The sequence below is a fragment of the Phascolarctos cinereus genome, unplaced genomic scaffold (assembly GCF_003287225.1).
Source record: "Phascolarctos cinereus isolate Bilbo 61053 unplaced genomic scaffold, phaCin_HiC Scaffold_5;HRSCAF=322, whole genome shotgun sequence".
Classification (NCBI taxonomy): domain Eukaryota; kingdom Metazoa; phylum Chordata; class Mammalia; order Diprotodontia; family Phascolarctidae; genus Phascolarctos; species Phascolarctos cinereus.
In genome coordinates this window covers 411545757-411572513 of record NW_027555958.1, presented here as the reverse complement: position 1 = coordinate 411572513, position 26757 = coordinate 411545757, and the positions used below count along the sequence as shown (strand labels likewise).

Below are 26757 nucleotides of genomic sequence, written 5' to 3'. Positions count from 1 at the left end.
GGCAACATACAGACTTAAAAGGCCCAGTTGCCCAGGATCACAAATGACAAAGAGAGGATATTTACCAGAAAGGGGTAAGGGCTGATCTAAGGCTCAAGTAAATAATTTTTCAGTAAGCACATATATCCCTTATTTGAATATGTAACTGAATTTTGCGTTGTATCCAATGTCCCCGAAAGGAAACAAGTTTCTATTTATTTGCATACATATATACATTACATAATATTTAATTTTAATATATAATATATATATATATACATATATGTACATTCAAAATCAGAGATTTTTTTAATTTCCATTTTAATGGTCCCTAACATTATGGTGTATCATCCTTACCTATAATGTCTTATAGAATTGTTAAAACCAACAGCCAATTTTATTTACGAGGAGAGATTTATATTTAAAAGGAGTCTTTCAGCTCATCTCTTCATGATTTCTCCTTACGAATTTCCTTACATAGGATTTCAAGAACAGCTATACAGCTAAGGAGAACACTTGGTTCCCAATCAAGGATTGAGATTTACATGTGAGATATAGGGAGAGCTATATATCTATATCTATATCTATATCTATATCTATATCTATATATATACATATATACATATATGCATATATGTATATATTTGTGTAAATATTTATTCAACAAATAAAGCTATTTAATGCAGTATTAAAATAAACGACACATGCTGCATTCACTATCATCCATTTATAAACTTTAAAAGTACTACATGTTAGAGCTATTTGTATGTGTATAACAGAGCATAAACTTTTTTTTCTTTTGTGTTTGATCACAAAATAATCCTGCTACTCCCAGGAGGACACAGACTCATCTCATCAAATAGCACTTTCCATGAAGCTGAGATATCTTGTGCACTATTCTCTAGGAGAAATGATCTTCTGACTCCATTTCTAGGTTTGCTGCTCTCTTCCCCTGAAAAGCAAAACTTTATTATGGTTTGGGCAAGACATTTCCCTACAGAATGTGACTTGGACACATGGCTTTGCCTCATTTCCAGATACGTAGGAGAATGTGGATTGAAGATGTTCTACTTCTAATCACTCTATTCAAATTTCCCTCTGGGAAAGAGACTGGATCAGAGGACACCTATATGATAAACACTTGAGTGACAAATAGAGCTGTAATTGGCAGTTTTGGAAGTAGGAGCACACAAAATTTTAGCAATGGGAGAAGAAGATTTTGTGGCACCATCCTACAAGAATAAGGATGACTCAACATAATTTAATGGTAGAGAAATAAAAACCTTAGCTACCCAAGGTTCTCGCTGTGAAGACTGCCATATGGGAAGCCTAGAAACAGACAGATAAGTTGCTGTCATAAATTTTGTTCCCTCTAAATTTCAGTGCCCTGGAATACAGACCTAATTACACCACCCTAGTTACAACTGTAGGCATGAGGTTGTCTAAATAATAATAACTGGTGACATATACCTCAGCTAGAGCTGCACTCCTATATGAAGTTCACAGCTTGGGATAGACACAAAACCCAAGAGATACACATGTGAAATATCTCATCTAGCACTCCTCTCCAGAGTGTACAATCTGCAATCCTCCTCTGTGCTGCCCACTCCTTTGTCACCCCAGGGAGACCTCTAATACCTCTGCTCCGCCTCCTGCTGCGGGAAGGATCTGTGTAAAAAGTCAGTTGGGGGTCATTATCGGCTTCTGTGCCTGAATCTCCTTCAGGGTTCAAGAAGGCAGATCCAGCTGAAATGAAAAGAAATATATCAAGGAAAGCAGCAGTAGCCCAAGAAACAACCTCTCCCCGCCCGCATCCAGTCTAAAATTCCATCAAGCTTTGTGTGGCTTTCCTTTCCCAACTCATTCTGAACAACTGTGGGTTCAGCCAGGGGTGATGTGGAAGGAATGTGCTGGTAAATCTTTAATACCCAGCTTTCCAGAGGGAAAAACAATGGGTTTGTGTGTATTTCCTATCTATGTATCTACATCTATATTCCGTGTGTATGTGTGTGTGTGTGTGTGTGTGTGTGTGTGTGTATAAACACACACACACATACACAGGAGACATGTTTAAATTTAACCCACTTGATGAACATTTTCTCCATCACTTTCTTAAGGCTAGATAATTAACAAAAATCAAGCCATGGTTTGAGCATATAATGATTCCCAGAGTGTGGTCACACTGAAAATTTAACAATTGGCTCTCAGAAACCTGTACACAATGGCTCCAGGACACCCCTGCTTGGTCATGTATAAACCTGTATGAATGTTACAGAATGTTCGATATACCACACAGCCCTCACTGTCTTAAGGAAACAAAAACAAGAGCTCAGGACCTAAATCTACTCTAGGAGAGGTGATGAGAAAATTTCAACTCCATTCAATTCAACAAACATTTATCATAGGCCTATTATATGCCAGGTCCTATGTTAGGCTTTGCAGTTTACAGAAGTAGTGTAAAGGATGAGCAGAATAAATGCATAGTAATGGGTTGGTGCAGCTCTGGATAATATCTGTTTGGAAAGGATGGGGGACAGGAAAGGCTGTTAGCCTCACAATGACTCTCTGACTCATTTAGACAGGAAGACTTTGGCAGTGCCCACTTAACACCATACCATGAAGTCATATCAGTGGGAGGGAAACCTTATGAACTAAACCACATTTTGTTTCTGGTGAGGCAATTGGGGTTAAGTGACTTGCCCAGAGTCACACAGCTAGTGTTATATGTCTGAGAAGTGATTGAGAGCTTGAGGTCGGATTCGAACTCAGATCCTCCTAACTTCAGAGCCAGTGCTCTATCCACTGTGCCACCCAGCTGCCCCTCTAAACCACTTTTTTTTTTAACGCATAGATGGGAGCTAATTTGTCTTCTAATTATATTGTCATCCCCCTAACTCTAGAGCTGGAAGGAACCTTAGAGAACATCTAATTCCACATCCCTCATTTTTATAGATTAGGAAATTAAGTCTCAGACATATGAAGTGATTTCCCTAGGTCACACAGGGAGCAAATTATAAAGCCAGAATTTGAATCCATATCCTTCAGCTTCAAATCCAGTATTCTTTCTGCATCATCACATGGCTGTCATCATTTTGATATAGTCTAATCATAATAGCTATGAGGATAGGGATTCCTAACATATAGCAGGGACCACCAAAGTTCACCGTATCCATCTCTCTGTCTAAACCATCAATAAGGACCTCAAACAAAGATAGATCTAAACAAAGTGGAAGAGAGGACTCTCCCATTAAATGGCAAAGTGGAAAGAGGTCTGGATTTAGAATCAGGAGACTTGGGCTCAAATCCTGACTTCATTTTTTTTAGCTGTATGTCTTTAGGTGAGTCACGACCTTGAGGACTTTCAGTTTCCTTAGCTATAAACCGAAAATAGTGATGCCCCTATAAACTACTCTGCCTCACAGTCTTACTGCAAGAAAAAAAAAATTTGGCAAACCTTAAGCATTATGCAAATGCAAGTTATTCTCTATGTTGATACAAGAAAATTAGGTTTTAGTGGGTATGTGATAAGATAGCTTCCTCTCCTTCCAGTATTACCTTAAAGCTCACAAATCTTCCCCCAAGCTGCCAGCAGATCTACAAACACGCAGACTCATCTCTGGGGGCCTCCACACATACCTCGAGCTTTGTTATTGATCCGTTTCCTCTGGTTGCTGGAAGTGTGGGACAGTAGGGTCGCCTGCTGGTGGTTGGCATCCACAGGGCTGGTAGCGATGATGTTGTCTTTGTATTTGTTCATCAGGGACAGCTTGGCATTGTCGCTTCCTGAGCAAGGAGAATCAAAGGCATCGACTTTGATGGGAAAGACCAAAAAAGCATAAGAGAGCAGAGAAATTCAGAGGTACAGAGCAGTAAGTTTCAGATATTGTTTAAGTACAAAATATTTAGAGAGAGCAGATGCTGACTTCGATGCTACAAGGACCTGCTGTTTCAATAGTGTTGGGATGCCTTGCACAAATGCAGATAGCAATCCTATACTTTAGCAGAAATCTTCTTAAGCTGATGTGACCAAAAAAGCTCATCCCTTGGTGGCCTGTGTTCTGGTGATAAAGATTTACCAGGCAGCAATGGGGAAATGGACAGAACATTGAACTTGGAGTTAGCAGCTCTGAGCTTGAGTTCAACCTCAGACTCTCAATACTTATATGACTCTGGGCAACTCATGTCCCTTTAAGGTCCCTTTCAGATCTTCATCTATAGTTCTATGATCTTCTCCAAACCTAGCTGGTCCTAAAACAGTCCTTGGACAGAAAGCAAACATTTATTAAGCACTTTCCCCACCCATACCCAACCTGGCCCCAGTGAGGAAAGAATTTTGCTAGATGCTAGAGTCACAGGAACCAAAAATTAAAGTCACTGCCCTCAAGGAGCTTAGGTTCAAATAAGGAAATAGGGGATGTACGCATGCGTGTGTGTGTGCGTGTGTGTGTGTGTGTGTGTGTGTGTGTGTGTGTGTGTGTGTGATTGGTAGTGGGGAGACATAAGTAGCTAAGGGGAATTAAGAAAGGCTTCATGTAGAAAATGTCACTTAAGTTGAGTTTTGAAGGAAATAATGAATTTCAAAGAAGGGAAGGGATATGAGGAGGAATTACATTCCAAATTTAGAGGATGGCTTGTGAAAACACATTAAGACCAGAAATGGAATGTCATGTGAGAAGAACAGCAAAAAAACCAGTTCGAGGGGGATCACAGAGTATAGAACAAAGGTAATATATAATGAGACTAGAAAAGTTAGTTAGAGACAGGTTGTAAATGAATCTGAATGCAAAACCCGAGTTCATATTTGATCGCAGAAGTAAGAGAAGACAACAGGGTTCACTGGGTAGAGACAGTTGGCAAAATGGTCAGACCTGAGCTTTGGGAAAATTACTTTGGTAACTAACAGAAGACAGACTAAAGAGGGAAGAGACTTAAACAGAGGAAATTAATGAGGAGGCCACTGTAAAAGTCTACGAAATAGGTAATGAGGACTTGAAGTATGGAGAGTGGAGAGAAGAGGATGAATGTGAGAGATATAACTAGAGATGACAAGATTTGGCAACTGATTGAATATGTGGGATGAGGGAGAATGAAGAGTTGAGGACAATACAGAGGTTGTAAACCTCTAAGACTAGAAGAATGGCGGTACCCTCCCAAAACAGAGGTGGGCTTAGGGGAAAAGATAATGAGTTATGCTTTGGACATTTGAAAGGGATACCGGATGTCCAGCTTGAAATGTGCCAGAGGCAATTGGTGATTAAGGATTGGAGCTTGGGGGATAAAATAGGACTTGATGGATAGATTTGGGTATCATCTCCTTAGCGACAGAGGTCATCACGTGAAATGTAAAGATCATTCTTGTATGTGTGTTTGAAGGTCCTCTGCTTTCTTTGGCCTTTGGAGAGCTTCTATTTCATCAGAGCAGATTTGAGGTCTGACATATTGGGTCATCAAAATAGGACTCAGGGAGTGGGGTGCTATAAAGAATGTAGGGTGAAGCCTTTAAGGTGGGATAATCAAGATGAAAATGTGTTGCTGGATAGTTGGGTATAGTGGAAAGGACCTGGGAAAGGTATAGCATCAGAGGACCTGGGTTTGTACCCTAGCTCAGCTATTTATTACTGGTGTGATCTTGGAAGAATCTCTTAGCATCTCAAACCTCAGTTTCCTCATCTTTAAATTGGACTACATACTCTTCAAAATCCTGTAATCTTGTAAGACCAAAACTTGCTTTCAATTTAGTGTGGCATAATGAATAGAGCATTGTACGTAGCATCTTAGAAGATCTGTGTTTGAATTCATCCCACTTACTAGCTGTTTGACCTAAAACAAGTCATTTAGCTTCCCTAAACCTTAGTTTTCTCATATGTAATATGGGCATGAAATACACTTGTCTCACAGTGATTTGCAATCCTTAAAGTGCTCTATGAGTTATTATTATTGTTAACATTAAACATCACTCCCATGCTTAGCACTGTGGTAGGCACTCTTGAATAAAGAAGATGTATGAGATTTCTTCTCTACCTTCATTGAGCTTTATAAGATTAAAATCTCACTGGAGAAAAACTTATACACATTAAACAATAAGGAAATAGAGTAGACAGTATGTAAAGTGAAAAGCTCTCAGCTGTTTCCCTAACAGAAAATCTGGACTGTCCCTTGGGGCTTATCGTCATAGGAATTGACCTGCAGGGAATTTGTTTCTGGAGGTGCATAAGAAATACAGAGAAAAGAAAATAAAGTGGGGGAAGAGAAGGAAGAAATGGAATCTGTTCCTCCTGAGTTTTCCATCCATTTGAGTACTTTGAGCTTCATCATATGCCAAACACTTCATTTCTAAGCTTCAGCTATCCAGCAGTTCCACAGAAGAGAAATGTTGGCATGTGTCAAACTGATACCTTTAACTCATTATTTTTCCTATGGAGAAACAATGTCCTTTGGGTCACAGATAAAGGAAAAGAAATTACAGTAATTTGTATAAAATAGAAGCCCAGAGTTGGAAGGAACCTCAGAGATCACTGAGTCAAACCTGAACCTAATCAGATATCCCGCCTACCTCATATTCAACAAGAGGTCAGCTAACTTCTGCTGGAAGATTTCTGATGATGGAGAGCTCACCTCTTTCTGAGGCAATTTAATCCACTTTCAGAGAACTCTGCCAGGATTTTTTCCCTGATTTTCTGACATAAAGTCTTAGAGATTGTGGGTAATAATGTGACAGAAAGTGTTATTCAAATTCAAATTCAACAAACAAATTCAATTCAACAAATATTTATTAGATGTCTAATATGAACAAAGTGCTAGGGATACAAAGCTGAAAGACGACAGAGTCCCTGCCCACAAGGGACTTATAATCCAATGGGGCAGAAATGACAAGTATACAAGTAAATATGATACAAAGTATAACACAAGGTGGGAAAAGGAAAAACAGTGCTATAAGTTCAACAAATGTTTATTAAGTTTATACTCTGTGTAACACATTGTACTCAATGTTGGGGTTACAAAGATCAAAAATGATGTAGTCCCTGCCCACAAGAGCATGGTAATCTAATAGGGAGATGAGACATATCATAGACGCTTCTAATACAAGGTAGAAGGAGATAAGTGCAAAACAGAAATCCAGTAGGAATACCTGAGCAATTTGGGGACATCTGGGGACAACAAGAAAAAAAAGACTTCCCAGAGAAGGGGCTACCCAAGTTAGACCTTAAAGAATCATTTTCATTTGTGAAGGACAATAAAGTTGTGATCATTCTATATGTCCATATCAATACATACACATAATGGATTTTTCTGCCTCTTTTGTTTCTTAGGCCAGATGCATGACCCAGTTCAAAGGGTGTGAAGGCACTCTTGTGTTTAATGTTGATGAGTCTCAAATCCCAACTTGGGTTGAAAAGAAAAAGGGATTCTCTCCAGAGATTCTTGTCTAGATTTTTGATCCAGTAACAATTCTCAACATCATTGCAAGTGACTTACTCTGCCTCTCCATAGGCAACTAGACATTGAGATAGCTAACCATTTTTGGAAATCACTGCTTGAAATTGAGAGATGTACACCCTCCCCCATCTCCAACAGGCCAAAGCTAGAGAGCCTCATGGAGCCCCAGAGAGACCAAGAACCATTTGATCCTTCTCACCTGGTGTGAGGTCCATCCCAGACTTCTCATTGCAGCCTTGGAGTGAGTCCAGAGTTCGGGTCACCTGACTAGCAAAGTCTTCCCCTCCATTCATGCACTCCCGCTGCAGGTGGTGCCTCAGATCTGTGATGTCATACTCATAGCCATCCAGGATGGGGGTCTCTCGAATGCTCAGGGTGCCACTTGAATTGTGGCCCTGTACCCGTGCATTCCTCAGGCTTTCACGACCATGGCCACCAATCAGAACCGAAGGGATGTAGTGGATCTCATTAGCTGCCTCTGCACTGGCACTCTTCTGCGGCTGAGGCACACGTCGCCGCTTACACCAGCGTCGACGGGTATAGAGGATCATTACTAGGCATAGGATGGATAGCAGCAGAGCAATCATCCCCCCCTGGGGAAAGAAGAAAACAGACAGCTAGGAGATGCAAGGCTAAAGGAGGGCTCACACTCTGGCCATCCGAAAGAGAATTAATTCAAAAAATCTTGATGCTTCAACTACCAAAACTCAACATTCACTCATTCACTTTTTTTCAGTAAGCATATATACGGTGCCTGCTGCATGCATAGCTCAACAGCAAGAAACAAATGGCTATAATCAGTGCTTAAACTGAAAGAAAAGGAAGGTGGATGGCTTGTGTATCATTCTACAGTGAAGTATCTTATGATCTTAGGTGTAGACCTAGAAGGGACCTTTGAGGTCAAGTCCAATCTTTGTTTTCCAGATGTGGAAACAGATCCATGGAGGTTAAGTGGTTTCATGAATGTTACATAGCTAGATTATGTCTGAAGCAGGATTAGAATCTAGGTTTAAATGTACTTCAAAAGTGGTAGGATAGGGGCAGCTAGGTGGCACAGGGGATAGAGCTCCAGCCTTGGAGTCAGGAGGACCTGAGTTCAAATCTGGCCTCAGACACTTGACACTCACTAGCTGCGTCACCCTGGGCAAGTCACTTAACCCCAATTGCCTCAGCCAAAAAAAAAAGTGGTAGGATGATTTTTTTAGGTCCTTTGGAAAAGGAATAAACAGCACTTAGATTTAGAGCTAGAAGGACCTTAGAGGTCATCGAATCAAAATATCTCATCTTACAGATGAGGAAACTGAGGATCAGAGGGTTTGAGTGACTCATCTGGGGTCAGGCAGCTGATGTGTCTGAGGTAAAATTAAAACTCAGGTCTTCCTAATGCCTAATACTTAATCCACTATGCCACCTAGCTTTTTCTTATCTCCTCCTGTTCTCCCCTGCCAATTCCTACCTCTCATCCTATTGTTGCTTATAGCAATTTCACCTAGATGGCAACATCAGATAAGGATGACAACTGGCAGAATCAGTGTGCCCCGCTGTGCACAGTGTGGCTCTGTGCTGCCTCTGGAGACAAAGGATTCTGGTTCAAATCCCACCTGAAATGCTTATTACTTGTGATACCCTAGGCAAGTCAGTTTATTCATCTGTAACATAAAGGCTAGGGCTATATAGGGTCTTTGACGTTCATTCCATCTTTAGATTCTATAACCTACAATTGGAGAATCTTGGAACCCCAAAATGGGGAGAGAAGGGATGTTTAACTCTTTTCTCTAGTAAACTGTAGCTTTCCAAGACAACCCTCTCTGAATCACACAGTGGAAGCTATAACCTCAACCTTTTATTTCCCTATCTTTGGCAGAGGCTAGAGCTCTTTCACTCTGGTCCTCCTCTTCCTTAGCAGCCATTGTCTCTGTGGCTAGCTAAAAATCAACACTACTGTAGTCTGTCAGTGCAAGGCTGTGGCATCACAGTACGGCTGAACTGTCACCTCTGACATCCATCCACAGCAAGGTTTAGAGTAATGGCCTTGTAAGCCCATTACAGTGGAGGTAGGCAAGCATAAATCTTACCTTCTGCACTCTGTATTCCTTTCCTTTATTTTGGTCAATATCACTCCCAGCCTGCTTCATTAGGCTAAGGTGGGCCACAAGGTTTAGTTCCTGACCTTGGACTTCAATCAATGCCAACACATCACACAGACTGTAGATGAAAAACCCTATTAATTCTCAGTGAGTCCACCCACTGAGAGGCAGAAGATTATTCCCCTGAAATGCATTAAAGGGGGCTTTTTCCAGCTTCATAATAATTATTCCTTCGATTTACAAAGCTCTCCCTGCCCCAAGCCTTCCCATTTATCTCCCCTTACAATATCATCGTATAGCAAAGGAAAACAAAGTTCAGTTTCATACTCATTTTAGAATAAGGGCACAAAAGCACAAAGACACGAAGGGACTGAATCAGACCCCGAGTGACAGGTCACATTAGGTTTTTGTCAGTCATGGACACAAGTCTAGTACCCGGCTCCATCCCCTTAAATTCTGTCTCAATGTCATTCCCACTCAACTAGACTTTGAAGAATTCTCAACGGGCTTTGAGCTGTGGGATTTCTACTACTGAGCTTTGACTCTTGGAGACTTCTTTAAGGAATAATTTTCTTGCTACATTTCATCTAAGTCCCACTAAGTTCCCTACTTTTTCTCAATCTGCAATTACAATAGGTCTTTGGGTCACACAGAAAGAAAAATGGCTTGACCACGAGAGGTTTTGGACATTGGAATAAACTAGTGAAAAAGATGGTCCATCTTCACTAAAGAGCCATAGAAATAACACAAACTCCCATCTGTTGGGAGTAATCATATTTATTTTTGTACCTCCCCTGTTAAAGTATAATCTTCTTGAGGGCAGGCTTAGTGTCATTTTCCATCATTTTAACTTTGTCAATCGCTCAACAAGGATTTGTTAAATACCCACTATATGTCAGACACAGTTGCGCACTGGCAATTCAAAGACAAAAAAAGAATTGATTCCCATCCTCAAGGGATTTTACTTACTTCCTATGTTAAGCAACTAGCACGGCATGTCTTGAATAGTTGGCATTTAATAGGGTCATAGGATCATAGATGAAGAGGTCACATAATCCAACATTCTTATTTTACAGATAAAGAAACTGAGGCCCAGAGTAGCCAATGACACAAAAGCAATTAAGTGACAGAGCAAAGATTTAAATCCAACTCCTCTCATCTCAGTGTACTGCAATGGGGTGGGAGAGGGGCAGCTAGGTGGCACAGCTGTAGAGCACAGGGCCTGAAATCAATAATACCTGAGTTCAAACACAGCCTCAAATACTTATTAGCTAAGTCGTTTAACCTCTGTCTGCTTCAGTTTTCTCAACTGTAAAATGGGGATAATAATAGCACCCACCTCTCAAGGTGGTTGTGAGAATCAAATAAGACAATATTCATAACTTTCTTAGTAGAGTCCCTGGCATGTAGTAGGCACTTAATAAATGTTTACTCTTTTCCTTCCCACAAAAGAGTTAAAAGGGACAGATTGTAAGGGATCACCTTATTCAAACCCCTTATCTTCCTAATGTGGATCTGGAGGGTGTGGAAGGTTAAGCTTGGTACATCGTCACTAAGATAATGTGTCAGAACCAGGGCTAGAGCCCAGACCGTCTGCGTCCAGGGATCTCTCCATCATACTTCTCTGGTAGAAATAGGAGAAACTGACAATCTCTCAGTATCCTTTCCAACTGTCTTGACTTTCAGAATTTTTCATTCAGTTGGTCAAAGCAGAGCACAGATGTGGGCAAGGCTAAAGGTTAAATCTATGTACTAGCACGTTAACCTCACTCAGGAGAAAATGCAACCAAAAAAAAAACCTCTGTCAAGGACAATATCTCTAAGCCCGATCAGCCATATCATAAATCCACAAGAGAGTGTTAATGACTCATCACAGAAAAAAGGTTCTTAACCTTTTTTGGGTCATGGACTCCTTTGGGTGGTCTGGTGAAGCCTATGGAACTCTCTTCAGAATAATGTTTTTAAACACAAAATAAAAAGCATAAGATTAATAAGGTGACTGATTATATTGAAATAGAACTGTTTAAATTTTAAAGGAAAAAATATAGTTCACTATATCTCAGGTTAAGAATCCTGGTTATATAGGAATCATGGTTTTACTGTACACACACACACACACACACACACACACACACACACACCCCAATTCAAAAAGCATAAGTCGTTGACAGTAGATGCTTAGGACCATATTCATACATGATAGGCTTTCTTTTATTAAATACCAGTCAGATACACATAAAAGTATGAAACCTGCTGTCAGGGAATAAGGTAGATTATCCACACTGTAGGTTCTTCCTGTTAAAGGGAGAAACCGGCTCATTCTACATCACCGAACATACCAGGTTTGATCCATAGTATGAATAAATCTCACCCAAAGTGAAGTGCTGTTTAATGGGGCTGGATTTCCCCAGGCTCATCTTAAATTTTTCCTTATTCAATTTATACAGCTCTGACCTCTAGTTTCCATATGGGAATTTGCTAAGGAATGAAATTAGACCATGAACTCCTTGAGAGCAGGGACAGGTGTTATTCTGACTTTGTTTCTCCAGAGGTTATAGCCCAGTGCCTGGCACATAGTAGGTGCTTTAAAAATCCCAGCACTTATGGGATATTTGGATACTCATCGTCTGGCTCACTGTTTTTGACGCTTCTGATCTTGCTTCCCTAAATCATCCATCTGTGGTGTTGGTCAGCTTTGTCATTGTCCTCTGAGTTCTCTCCAAATGGCTGCTACTTTCTAGTAACGAGTTGCTCCAAAATGAGCTGAAGAGCTTAGCTGAGAGTCCCAGCACAGCCATATGAAACAAGGCTACCTTGCTCTGCTGCAGGGATATGGTTTCTTAGTTTCTGAAGCTTCATTCACTATCAGGTCCCACGCTGCATTGAAAAACTGGATTGAATTGACTGGCACCCCCCTTCAGGATTCCTCAAAACCACTCCACACTGATTCCCAGAGCCTGCCAGGCCTGACTAATCCTCCAGGCATGTGACTCAGAGAGGCAGTGAACAAGTACCCTGCTGTGATGACAACAGAACCACACTAGTGGACCCAAATGCTGGCCCAATTACCTTGACAGGCTGCCTCAAAAGGACTTTTCTAAGCATGGCTCCATTTTTTTTAATTAAAATTTCGTGATTCCCAAGTACACCGAGAATCATACAAGTACCTGCCCTCTACCAGTCCTTGCTGACATGGATTGCAATCACCCAGGAAGACCTGAGTTCAAATACAGCCTCTGACACATACTACCTATGTGACCTTGGACAAATCACCTAACCTATGCCTCAGTGTCCTCATCTGTAAAATAATGATAATAGTATCGCCTATCTCCCAGGATTATTACGACATCAAATGAGACAAGAATTGTAAAGCTCCTAGGACAGTGCCTGGCACATAGTAAACACTATATAAATGTTAGCTATTAGTATTAATAATACTACCTACTTCACAAGGTTACTGTGAAGGGCAATTGAGATAATACATGCAAAGTGCCTTGCAGACCTTAACATGCTCTATAAATGCTAACCCTGATACCGTATGGGTACAACTTTGACATGGCTTTATTTGTAGGGTCAGTTTGGAAAGGGGAGGAGGAATCACCATCAGACCTCTGGCATTCAAGTCCCCATCATAAGCTCTCATCTTGCCAACAAAGAAACTGAACAAATAGAAAGGGACCCATCACCACTGTTCCTGATCCTACATCACAGGTGGTAAAATATTATTGTTATTGCTATTATTAATATCTAACATCTACATAACACTTTAAAGTTCTTTCATGTAATCTCCCCAACAACCCTACGAGGTAACTGTTAGTATTCTGACCCCTGTTTTACAGATGAGACAACTGAAGCTGGCAAGGTTGTGACTTACCCACAATCGCACAACTAGTAAGTGCCTGAGGCATCATGTGAACTCAGGTCTTTCTGACTCCATGTCCAGTGACCTATTAGCTTACTCTAGAGTTATAAAGGGACTTCAAGACCATCTAGTTCAACACTCTTACTTCATAGATGAGGAAACAGAGATAGAGACAAGTAAAATGACTTGTCCTGGGTCATGTTGCTAATGAAGAACAGCCAGAATTCAAATCCAAATACTCTGATTCTAAATCCAGCGCTCTTCCCATTCTACCACACTATCTTCCCATGCCAGGGCAAGGCCATATGCATAGGGTGGTGTCATGTGTAACCTACCGGCCTTGGAGTTAGAAAGCTAAGGTCTTAAGCCTTGTCTCATGTTTACAAGCAGTGTGTAACAGAACTAATATCTAGCCTGCCCCCAACTTGGGTTGGGCTACTTTTTCTCTAAAAAAAAAGGAAGTCTAGGGCTTGATGAGTCTGAGAGTGGGACAAGATTCCAGCTGCACTTCCCTTGAAGATACTTCCTGGAAGTCCTTGGTGGTAGTGGGTCAGCATGAAAGAACTTGAGGGATCGGGCTGAGAAGTTATCGATCTGTACTGATTCCAGGTTGATGACCATGGGGCTGACCAAATGCTATGGGACCTGGAGAAAACAGGACTAGAGAGAATCAAAGGCTCTTCTTTTGGGGGCTGGTCGGTTATTGTCCTTCATGCTCAAAAAGGACCAAAATAACAGCACTGTGTCAGGGTCAAGGTACGGTGTGTCTGACTATGCCTGATCAGACCAATACAATCTTGGATGGCTCTATCACTTGGAATGTCAGGCAAAAATAGTGCATATGAACATTTGGAGAGGAGATGTCTCTAAATTTGTACATCTCTCACTTCTTTTGAGCTACTGCAAATCTGCTTTGCTCATAGAGCATATGATGATGCCTTCTTTGATGTGGGCATGCCATGCTGGACAGTCCTGTGCCAGTGTCTCCTATGTCTCATCATTGATTCAGAACCATTAGAGGAATTTTGCCAATGCCTCTGATTATATAGGGAATGTCAGCACCCTCAGACACAGCATCTGAGAGACATCATAAAAATTCTAAATAACCAGTTTGGAGCTATTGCATTAACAGCACAAGTTGAAGAGAGGGTTCATTGACAATCTGGACACTGGGGTAGTGATGCTATCTCATGGTGGGTCGAAGCCCATGTGATCCCCCTAACTAAGGGCAAGATAGCTATTTCTACCCAATTAATTCCTTATGCCAATCCAAACACACATTTCTCCCAACTTGGTCCCAGCTGACAAAATAGCACTCAACCCATCTCATGGCAAGAGACATGCCTCTCTGCAAAACAGCAGGTGCATCATCATGCACCTGAATGTCCAAGTCATATCTAACCTCTCAGAAACCATAGAATCAATGTCACCCTATGAAGGAAAAGGGGTCTCTGGTCCAGAAGTTTCTTAGAGCCAATCTCCAGGAAGACTTAACTGATAAAAATGTACTGCTTTTGTACATGGTTCTGGCTGACGTCATTGTCCCCTCCCTGGATCATGAGATCCTTGCTTTCTCAGAGGGCTCTGTAAGCCCTAAAGAAATAGTTCAATCTCCATTCATTTAGCAGGCTTCACTTGGGGGATCCTGCTTTCTAACAGCATGGAGGAGGTGAAATTGTTGCTATATGACTATAGTGAGTTTATTTATTTGAAGAAAGGCAATCACCTAGATAGGGTTAACTAGGCAACACAATGGATAGATCTCAGGGCCTGGAGTCAGGAAGAGCTAAATTCAAATCTGTCCTCAGACAATTACTATCTATGTAACCTTGAGCAAGTCATTTAACTTCTGTTTGCCTCAGTTTCTTCTATTACAAAATGAGGATAATAACAGCACCTACCTCACAAGATGTGAGGATCAACTGAATCATATTTGGAAAGTGCTTAGCACAATGCCTGGCCCATAGCAGGCACTACATAAATGCATATTCCCTTCTCCTTCCCTTTTCTAGTTGACTTAACGGTAATCCAGAGTTCCTAGATGAAGGTAGAGTCTTCATTTAGCCCCACTGAAAGAAAAGAATAGGTCCTATTCAGAGGCCTCTAAGGGGGAAAAGGATTGGTATCTTCCTGATGTAGCTCTCAAGAAGAAGGCTTTGTTGAGTAAGCCAGGGAACATACTGAGTGGGTAGAGCCTCAACATCAAATGTGAAGTACTTTACTATAGATGAACCTAATGCATGATGCAGAATCACTGACTGTGCCCAAGATATTATCACCTAGCTGTGACCCTGAGGTTTCCAGGGGCTGCTCTAGCTTATCATCACCATCTTGTATCAAGGGACCCTTTATGAACTGCAAAAAAAATTGACATCACCAATCACATGGACCAGTTTATTGAGAAGTAAGACTAAATTCTTCTGAAGGAGAGAGAAGAAAAGCCTAGGATTTCTAGCTTTTATTCTTTTCCACATTATATTTTTCTTTTTCTTTTATGGTGACTCCTTTGAAGGTGGCTATACTTCTTTTTCCTTCTTACCCCTTAGTACTACTGCCTATGCTAGGCGAATTGCAGAGTAAAATCCCCAAAAACATTTACATGGCAGAACGTCTTCTAGAAGATCTTTAGGCTCTTGTTGTCATGAAACAGTATATAACTGGACCCATATCTATCAGGGTTTCCCTCCTCCCTTTCCCTAAAGTAGTAAGATTGTTTTGGTTTTTTTTTTTTCCCCAAAAAATGCATCAAGGCTAAGACTCAGTTGGCCCATGGTTGGAAAAGACTGAAGGTACACCTTGGTTCACCCAACTTTGCAGGCTGTATTGAGGTGACTTCCCAGTTACCAGAGGGCTTTAAAAACTCTACCCACACGGAGTCTAAGGATTTCAGCCTTGGTTGATCACCAAAGACTAAATAAGTCACCAGCCTCTGTTCTGCTGACCGATCTGTTTCCACATGAAGACTGGAGGGGCCACGTCTACCTAAGTACTGCTATTTCCTTCTCCATCCCATCCAGAGAGCTGGTGCTGTGGATTCACATAGTAATTAGGTTATGTTAGCAATTAGGTTGTCCTCCAAAGGTGAAGATGTCCTTACTCAGAAGGGAAGAAGATGGTAGCTTACCCAGTGAAGAGGGGCTGGGATAGGAGTGTTACGGGTAAGGATAAATGTCATTAAGTTGGAGAAAAGCTCCATGATTGTCTATCAAAGGGCGGGTAGGGATTCTCCCCTCTTCTCACTCCCCTGAAGTGAAACCATAATCCCCTTGGAGGTCCTGACCCCCACTTTGGAGACCATTACTCTAAAGGCTAGTAGACATCCCTGCCAATTCCAACATTCTTTCAAGTGATCAGAAACTCTAAGGATAAAGAAGCCATATCTACAAAGTGACACAAGGGTCCAAGGATCCATCTGGTTTTCTTGAATTCTTTAGCAGCACACAAATGAGGAAAACTAAGATGGGTTTTATGCAAACATATCCAGTGGAAGAACCAATCCGACCAACTAACTTGCATTCCAAGGCCCAGGTTCACCCTTGGAGTAACCAGAATCTAAACAGAGGAATGAAACGTGGACATAATTAAAGATCCCCCAAAGCAACTGGACATAGGGAATTCAAATTACATTCCTAATGAGATTGAGAAAGCTGCTGATGAAATGCAGCAAATCAAGAAGCTTGTGAGTAATGGCCTCTGTTTCCTCCCCATACAATGACTGCAGGTCCCTAATGGGATCAATACCACTCCCTACCTTGTTTCTAGACCAAAGTGGAGAGGCAGGGGCCCTCTCTCATTCCCCTTGAAGTGCTTGGCTATCATTTGAAACATGGTCTAGAATACAGGCAGGGCAATGCAATTCAATTCACTTTAAATAATTTAAGAACTTGCTTTAACTAGTCAGTGGAGGTGTTAGGGCTAAAAGCACTGTGATATAAAGGCAAAAATATACAGTCTCTGCTATAGAATAATTCACATTCTAATAGGGAGATACCACATGAATAACAAACAAATAAATCCAGGGTCACTCAAGGGGTGGACAGATCACTAATGACTGGGACGGTAGTGGTCAGAGAAAGCTTTATGGAAGAGGTAATATCTGAACTTAGGCTTGAGGGATAATAAGTCTTCTGAGAGGCAGAGATAAGAATGGAATATTTCTAAGGGGTAGAGATGAGGATGAGAAACCTAGTCGCTAGTCAACTAGCTTTAATTAATGGTCTACTACATGCCTGACATTGGGATAAGGGTCTGAAGGGAATGCACAGAGGCAAGAGATGGGGTGTCAAGTTAGGGGAACAGCTAGTAGACCTTAGCTAGGATACAGAATAATTAAAATATAATAATATGAGATAAGGCTGAAAACGGAGGTTAGGGCCAGCTTGTATGTCAGGCTGAGAAATCTATATTTTATCCGGGAGCCAAATGGAAGCCAATGAAGGCTTCTGAGTAGGTAGTGAGATAGTCAGACTTGTGCCTTAGGAAGATTATTTCACAGCGGTTGGAGGACAGATTGGAGAGGTGAGAAGTTAGAAGCTGGGAGACAAGTTAGGAGGCTATTACAATAGCGTAGATGAGGTGATAATGACCTAACCTAGAGGATGGGCACTGTGAGTAGAGAGAAAAGAATAGATCTGAGATATGTCATGAAGCAAAATCATCATACCTTGGAAATGATTGTATGAGGGGAAGGAGATAGATAGAGGGACAATGAAAGGAACTGAGGCTATGAACCTGGGTGATTGGGAGAGTCATAGTGTCCTCAACAGAAATAGAGTAGTTAAAAGGAGGGACAGGATTCTGAGAAAATATGAGCTCCATTTTGGATACATCAAATTTTGGTTGCTGTTAAGACCTCAAGAGGGCCATGTCCTATGCGCAGATGGATACGCAGCAGGGGAGTGTCATTGAGGTTAGCTATGAAGACTTGGGATAATCCCCAAACAGTTATGGTGTAACTGAAATAAGCTGATGAGATCACAAAGGGAGAACTACCTTGGTCAAGTCACTTGCCTTCTTTGAGACTCAAGTTTTGTTGGGGTTTTTTCCTCCTGCAAAATCAGGAGACTTGATACTCTTTAAAATATTTTACAGATCTAAAATTCCATAATTCTAACTTTGATTCCTTTCCATTTGGGAACCGCTCTAATCTGGTAAGCTAATGGCCTACTAGGAAAAAGGTTTGCTAATACTGTATGCCCTGCTTAGTAAGTCAGTAACCACAGACCAAGGAAATGATGGTACTGATCCTATTGGGAGTCAGGCCATCAACAGGCCATTTAGCAAATGACTTTTTCGAGTCCTGGATAAGTACATCCACCCCAAGTTATATAAGCAGAGCCTGTAAAATCAGATGGGCTGATCAAAATCCTAAAGCCAGGTGCCACTTCCTTGATTTAAGAGGCTTCTATCTTTGCCATAAATGGTGGTATGCATTCTAGTGATACAGAATGCTCTTATTTGTGCCCAAGTCAGATGAACTCTTCTGCAAACAAGAATTATACCTCTAGCCCCTCCCCCAATGGAGGACTAAGAGATACAAGGCAGGCATATTAAGCAGCATGTTCAAATTATAAATTATTAGGAACATTAACTCCCCTTGGGGGTTTTCTGTAGTCCTTAATCGTGTAGAAATGCTTTCCAGTTGCCACAGGCCACCACGTTAATTAAGAGGCCTCACTGTGTGCTCTGGGGTTTCTGACATGAATTGCACATTCCACTGGCAGGGAACAGACCCTCCCTGCCTGGTTAACCTCTCACTGGGCCATGGTGACACAGCTGTTTGTGGATGCTGCAAAAAATTTCCCCTCCCCCATCACCTTGAAACTCTAACCATCTAAAGAAGAAGGTGGGAATCCCAACCCCCACCTCCCACATGCCCTCAAAAAAAAAAATTCATTCAACTGGATCCTTGGTGAAGCCAGATTCCAGTTCAATTTTCTTGAAGTTGCCCACTAAATCAGGAAAATCTAGACTCCATGGAGCCCAGCAGAGCATCCTAGAGTATGGTGCCTGACCAAAGGATGAAGGCTTTAATCACGGTTCCTTTATTCCCTTTCTTTTCCCAGGTCTAAAACCATCACCACTGTCATGTCTCACCCCTGTCCCTATTCCTTAACGTGAGAGGTTATTTTTTGGTTTTCCAGTGAGACTTCTAGAGTCTTACTTCATGTAAAGAGAATCTGAATAAAACTAAAGGAAAAAGGCTGCAGAGAAGGGAAGTAAACCAGGGACGATTTTATATTAACTGCTTCTCATGACTTTCTGGTGCTCACCTTTTGTCCTCGGAATGTTTCTAATCCTAGACTCTTCACCTTGTCAGACCTCAAACAAGGTTGAAACAGCCCTGGGCAAACCCAAAGCACATTGCTGTGATCACAAAACCTTTGTGGTCATTTGCAGGAGTGTATACACTGATGCTTGCCTTAATGAGGTAAACTAAAACCGGGTAGAGCAATGTGATAACAAGTTCAGGGAAGAGTCAACTTGCTTGGTATTGAATCTGCAAGGCTTAGCATCCCAGTGGGCACCTACATCCAAAGAACTGGACTCATTCTTGGCAAAATGGGCTGGCAGAGAGAAATCAGGTACAGCAGGGTTCTTTTATCCCCTCGGCTATGGCTGGGAAGGTAGGAAACTGGTACATAATGAAGTTTGCTGATATATGCGGATACCAACTTGGTATTCATCTGCTAGACCCCAATCAGTAACTGGTGTCATTCTGTAAAGGCTAGTCCCAGGTATATGCACACACAAGCACATACCTGCATGTATGTGTGTACCTGATATGGAGACAAAAAGTCATACATAGTGTCCCAAACACTCTCCAGGACACTGCTGCTGCAGTCCATGAGCAAAGCAGTGTGAAACAAACTTCATTGTCTCTGTGTTTCAGCCCTTTAAGACTTCACAAGCCAAGCATGAAGCCAATAAATAAATACCTCCAGCCGGATGACTGCTCAACGTCTCTTCTTGGCCATGTGCCCTTCCTCCTTTCCTCTTTGTTTTTATGCAGTAGGTGATCTCAATGAAATAAAATAATAACAATAATCTGGTCCATTAGGACTAAACATTAAGGGAATTATTGAATAAGTAACAGAAGAGGCAGCTGGCACAGGACACACTAATGACCATTAGAGTTTAACCCTCTTTCATTCTCACCATAATAGAGAAGTTAAACCCCTCCCAACCTCACTTCCTTCTTCTGTCTCAGCAGTGAGAAGAAGTGGATCCTCCCTGAGCAAAAACTACCTCCCTCACTGGGCTGACAGCTCTGTGGGTGGCCGCTGGGACTGACTGAATCAAAATCAACAAAACCAGCAGGTATTTCCTAAGAGCCAGGTACTGAAGAGCACACAGGCAAGCAGGGTTGATCCCTGCCAGGATCTCCAAGTCTAACTCCACTAGGAAGAAACCAGGCTCATCTGCCTGTGGGCCCCTTACCCTTAAAAGAGAATTATACTACCTAAGCAAACTGTGTCTTTTTGGCTGCTTCTTGACATGGTAGGACCCATGAGGTCCCAAGAGTGTTCCAGGTGGCTATGAGAAGTCCTGTCCCACTATTTTCCCTCATTCTATCAGCCATACAGCAGTGATGAAAGCCAAATCTATTATTCCAGTTACCATGAGATCTGGCATCTACTAAAGGTGTAACAGAATCCTCAGTAATTCACAGATGAGTCCATCAAAGTACCTAAGGAAATTCAGAATAGGGACCCAGTGCTGAGCATGCGACTACAGCTCTGATATGGCATTGGAAAAGTCTCCATCTTCCAGGGAGGCTAATTCTTCCTTGAATCTTTTGCCAGAAGTCCCACTCCTTGAAGCTATTTTCTGACCCTGAGCCTTTGCACCTTTATGTTTGTGGCCATCCAGAGAATGTTTCTTTGTTCCTTGTGGAATGTGGTGTCTCTGACTGGTTGAGTAGCTCCACTTGAAAACACCAAGGCCAGTGGACGTTGAGAGAAATCCCTGCCACACACACACACACACACACACACACACACACACACACACACACACACACACCTTGACCCTGGTCACAACTCCATAGAACTGCTCCTACCCCTGGGTAGACTATATCTGCTAAACTCAACTTTTTAAGAACTTTTAGGGATTCAGACAATCATCATCCATGTAATGGCATTGACTCTTCCAACTCAATGGTTTCCTTCACATTTCAATAAAGGGATGATAGAATATCAATATATCTTTGTACTTCATTAAGATATCCAGACTACGTTATCTATTATCTGTTTCTTACATTCCAAGACTACATCAAGGATGGGAGGGAAGACATTAGTTGATCAGAGACCAACTGCCCCCCCTTCATATTATGATTCAAAGGAAGGTCAATGTGATACTGTGAATTGAGAAGTGGAACAGGGTGCATGTTGTACTTTGTGCACAATACCAGTTGGCTTGGGTTGCTCCCAAACAACGTGGGGACTGTTGGAAAGAACTGTATCAGGTGGTGGTTGATTAGATCAGGACTCTACTCACCTTCACCACAGGCTCCACTCACTATCCCACCATGTTCCAAAATATATCAACTCCATTCCACCCAGCTGGATTCCCTAAATACTCTAGCAAAAATGCAAGAGAAATCAGCTGTCACTTCATTTGGCTGTTTCCAGCCCCTGAGTGTCCAAGAGGATTATGCCAAGGTGACTGCTCTAGGAGGCTGTCACTTTTCATTGTTTTCTACCTCTACCTAAGTCCTCCTTTTGCCCTCTAATACTGGCCAATAGCTATTTTCTCACCTTCTCATAATTCCTTTCTTCTTCTGTTTAGATATCTACTTCTAACTCTTGTGGCTATAGGGAATGAGGTGAGGAAGTAGTAAGTTTGTTGGAGGGCTAGTGAATATTTCCAAATGTCTAGACAATATGGAGCTTCACCATCAATTCCAGGTACCCAAGTAAGAAAAGCCACTGAGTTTGATCCAATATATCATTTTAACCCAATTATATGATCTTACAAAGGAAAACCATGCTTGTCAGACAGCTATTGTGATACAGAATGTAGAACTAGTCTTTTTGAATAGTGGGCCCTTTTGTTGTTCTTGACGTTACTTCAAATTTTCTTCAAATTCTTTGGGTGAGCAGACACTTAGACATTTTTCTGGCTCCATCCCTCTACCCACCCATATATGGCCTAGAATCAAAAATTAGCTCCTGATTGCAGCTTTTCCTTTTTTAAAAAATTTCTTGGCTTTGATACACCTGGAAGCTTTCAGGACGGAGCACTCCTAGGCAATAAGAGATTGAAGATATTACTATTTCCCACAATGCCTTAACAAAGGCTTAGAGGGCCCATGGTAGTAGAGAGAATCAGATTGCTATGAGACTTATTCTGTAGTTGGGTCATCTCATCTAGTGAAGGTCCATGTCTCAGCATGTTGGGGAAGAGAGCTGAGCTTTCACTATCACAGTAGGAAGGGAAGTAGGCAGATGGTCCTACATACCCATCACTCACTGCAGGAGAAGTTCAGGTGAGGCTCTTAAGGAGACACCAGAGAATCAGGAACTCAAGCAGGACAGGACCTCAACACACTTCCATCTAGACCAACCTCATCATTTTGCAAATGATGATACTAAGAATTAGGATGATGTAATGGTTTGTCCTAGGTCACAAAGTAGTAAGTTTCATGGATGGAATTTGAACCCAGATCCTCTTATTCCAGAGGTAGTGCTCTTTCCATTGCAATCCCCAGTTCTTTATCCTCAGAGCAGAAAATCAAGGAGGTATCTTTAAAAAATTCCTCAGATAAAATCTTCCACATCAAATGGATATTGTACCGGTGACTACACTGGCTTTGGTGGAGACATCCTTGATAAGTCAATAGCTATGACTATAACTCAGCAACCAGATGAGAGCCAGTTCTGTTCTGAAGGGATGATACATTGGGAAGACAGAGACTTAAGGGCTAAGGAGTCTGCCCACACATAAGCATGTCAGGAGAACAATGTGTTGGAATAGTCTTTAGTTCCTCCATCTCTTCCACTATCACCTACAGGCTTCACCAGGTACTAAATGGGGTGGGGAAGATTTATAGTCAGAAGATTATTTTCTTGAGCCAACATCCTACATGCCTCCATTTTGGACATGTTGGACTGCCATGTGTCACAAAGGTAGTACTGGTCTCTTGTTTCCCAGGCATATACTTTTTTTGTCTTTCCTTATGGAGGAGAGGCTTTCCCACGACCATCAACATGATAATGATAGATAGATAACAGATATTTATACAGATAGATATTTCAACAGATTATGACAGATACATGATGAGATATAGATGATTTAGATATAGACAAAGACATGGACACAGACCCAGATACAAACACATGCAGGGGTGATCTGGAGCCAGCTTTGACCAGCTCAGAGCTGGTTGTTAAATTTTTAGCATGAACATTTATACCTCAGAAATTGGCAAACACTACAAACCAGGGCTTGACTTATTGTTTCATTGATTGTCTTGACTTAAGAAAGTGATGGAGAAAACGTTAATTCCAGCTAAACTTAAAAGTATGCCATGCTGTTTTTAGAGAACCAGTAACTAACAGAACACCCCTCATACCAGCACATTTTTAATGTGACTATGCATTATTAATAGAGAATGCCCAAGAATATATCCTTTTGAATCATTATCTTCCTGACTCCCTCTGTGGTGCCTGGTGAAGACTACAGGAGAAGGGTAAAGAGATGTAGCAATCAGAGATTATCAGCACATTATTTTTCTGCAATGTATATGTGTGTATACATACATATATACATACATACCTATGTTTACACATATATTCATGGATATATAATTTTTCACTGAGACTAATCAACCATGAAATCCAGAGATGTGGCCCGGTCTGCTCTGGGAATCTCAGGGAGATACTGACGTTCTAATTAAGACAGGCTTCATTAAATCGCCAGCTCCAGAATCAGCATCACATTGTCTTCAGCTAATTATGTTCCCACTGGCAAAGCCACTGTACGGTCTTCAAATCCTTTCCATCATTAATTACCCAAAAAAAAATCTCTCCTCCTCCCTCTCCCTACTTCCTCTACCTCCGAGTACGGGGCCACATTGGCGGTATTGTTCTCTTGGCTTTCCAGGGATGCTCTTTTGTTTGACTTGGGGGTGGGGGTGGGAAAGGGGATGAGACAGGAAAGCAAGTTGTGCCTGGTTCTCCTTTGGTTGGGTACAGAAGGCTGTTTCCATGCCTAACTGTTAGTCACAGAGGGTACACCATCCCAGCCCAAGCCTGGGTCTGCTGGGCACCACTAGATACCAACAGGTATAAAACCTGGAAATGGAACAAAAGGACAGGGCTAGGACGGAGGCAGGTCTGACGCCCTGACCAGGCACATAAAATGACAACAGGCCCAATTCCAACATATTCATTTCGTTCTGATTTGCTGATTAACCAACACTAGTGAATCTGTAGGTCAGCCTGATCTGGCCAGTGAGTTTCACATCCCACAAAGTCAGTCAGTGTTTCTTGCTTCCAAGGCAACTGGTTTAAAAAAAAAAATCATCTACTCAGCCAATTGGGTAATGCTGCACCCAGGGAGGGCGTTCTTCTTGGTCCCCATGAGGACGATCCTTAGCCAACCTGCAACATAATCATGGCTTAATTCAGAGCATGGTGCCTGTGGGAACTCAGTTCCAGAACTGTCTGTTTATAAAAGATTTGAGGGGGTTTTTTTTATACTTTCATTAGTGTTTTTTAATTACTTTTCCAGAAAAGGGTGTGATAAGGACATAGGGTAACAGGCCATGCTTGTTCCTGTCTTTTTGTGCTTTCCCTCCTTGACAGGTATCAAATCTTAATCATCCTTCAAAGCCTATTTTTGGTTCTGCCTCCTTCAGGAAGTCTTCCATGACCACTCTAATCATGAGGTCACAGAATTTAAAGCTTAAAGATCATCTGTAATGATTTACTTCAGTTCTCAAAGACCACGTAAGTTAGAAGCAGAAATTGCACCCATCTTCCTGACTCTGATACTAGTTCTCATTAAACTGAATCTATGTTGTGAAGTTTTTTAAAGTATAGACCAAATTTCATAGGATAGCAAAATGGTCATCCTCTTACTACCACACATTGCCTGAAGTCTTGTAATACTTGTAACATGTAACACAATTTATTACTTAGTTTACTCTGTCTTCAGTTTTTCATACTTGTTAAGGGACAGTTTACTCTCCCAAATTAGACTTTAATCTCCTTTGGGTGGTGTACAATATCATGTAATTTTTCTGTGTGTCTTAAATAGCAACTAGCCCAGTGTTAAAAACTCAGAACAGATAACTCATAAATACCAGATGTGCTGATTGATTATTTGGAGGCACACTTAATATTCAACTGACTTAGAGGGATGGATGGCTCATCAGTATTGATAAAAATCATTTTTTAAAAATCCTAAGCATTGTTTATACTAATTCTCAGCTCAACTTTAAATTTTTGTTTGGAAAAAGTTACTATCCCTTCTTTCTACTAGTGCTTGACCATTTTCCACTGTTAACTGCTCCCATTTGCTATAGATCTCCCCTGAGAAAAACAATTGCAATGGGGAAGCATTAGTAGCATCACCCTATATAGGACTATCCTTTATGTAGGACACTCATGTTACAATAAAACAAGAGAATTTATTTTTTTTTCCAGTAATACCTGCCATGCTCCAAAATGTTCCAAGCATTAGGAGTATCTGAAAGTATTCATGCTTACTATATAATTCTCTTGTTTGTCAATTTTAAGCATTTCTGAAAGGACTGTCCTGATATAGGAATCCTGCCTATCCTTGAAATGAACTTAGAAAAATGTTTCCTATGTGATTTCTCATCAGTGGGCTCTAAAATGTTTACTGTCAACATAAAAATAATTAAATATCACCTAACAGTAGGTACACAGTGCAATAGAAAGAGCCTAGCCTACAGTATGCTTTTAATAAGTGCTTAGCTATTGACCAGGAGTCAGCAAACATGGATACAGGAAAAGAATAACAAAATTTCATGGATGGAAGGACTTCAATGCTAACTAGTTTAACCCCTACCTAAACAAAACCCTCCAACTTGACATAGTAAGACTGGTGGTCAAGGGGTCATCTAGTCTTTGCTGGGAAACATTAGGGGAGAAGAAACAAGTCAGCCCATCCCAAAGCCTAATATTAGGAAGTTTTCCCTTACATCAAAGCTATATTTACCTCCTTATAACTTTCACCTGATGTTCCCAGTTCCGTCCTCGAGGGACACACAGAGCAAGGCTAATATTCCGCTATGGGACTAGCAGACACTTAATAAATGTATGTCAATGGATTGATGAAACAGTTATTCAGATACTTGAAGATAGGTAACATATCACTCATCTTGTTATTAAGCACTCATATACATGCCCTTACATGTGCAGG

General features: G+C 41.3%; 1 protein-coding gene across 5 annotated transcripts in view; it reads right to left on the bottom strand.

Moving 5' to 3' along the window:
* ASTN1 (astrotactin 1) overlaps window positions 1-26757 on the bottom strand; it is a 441904-nt gene that overhangs the window by 228517 nt on the left and 186630 nt on the right. For 3 of the 5 annotated variants that reach the window (XM_020984286.2, XM_020984291.2, XM_020984287.2), the window contains exons 3-5: window positions 7616-8009; window positions 3616-3789; window positions 1618-1725 (exon numbers count right to left, since the gene is read on the bottom strand). In XM_020984286.2, coding sequence (XP_020839945.1) covers window positions 1618-1725; window positions 3616-3789; window positions 7616-8009 — 676 coding nt within the window. The remainder of the gene's footprint in view (window positions 1-1617; window positions 1726-3615; window positions 3790-7615; window positions 8010-26757) is intronic. The other 2 variants (XM_020984289.2, XM_020984290.2) reach the window with 1 other exon arrangement.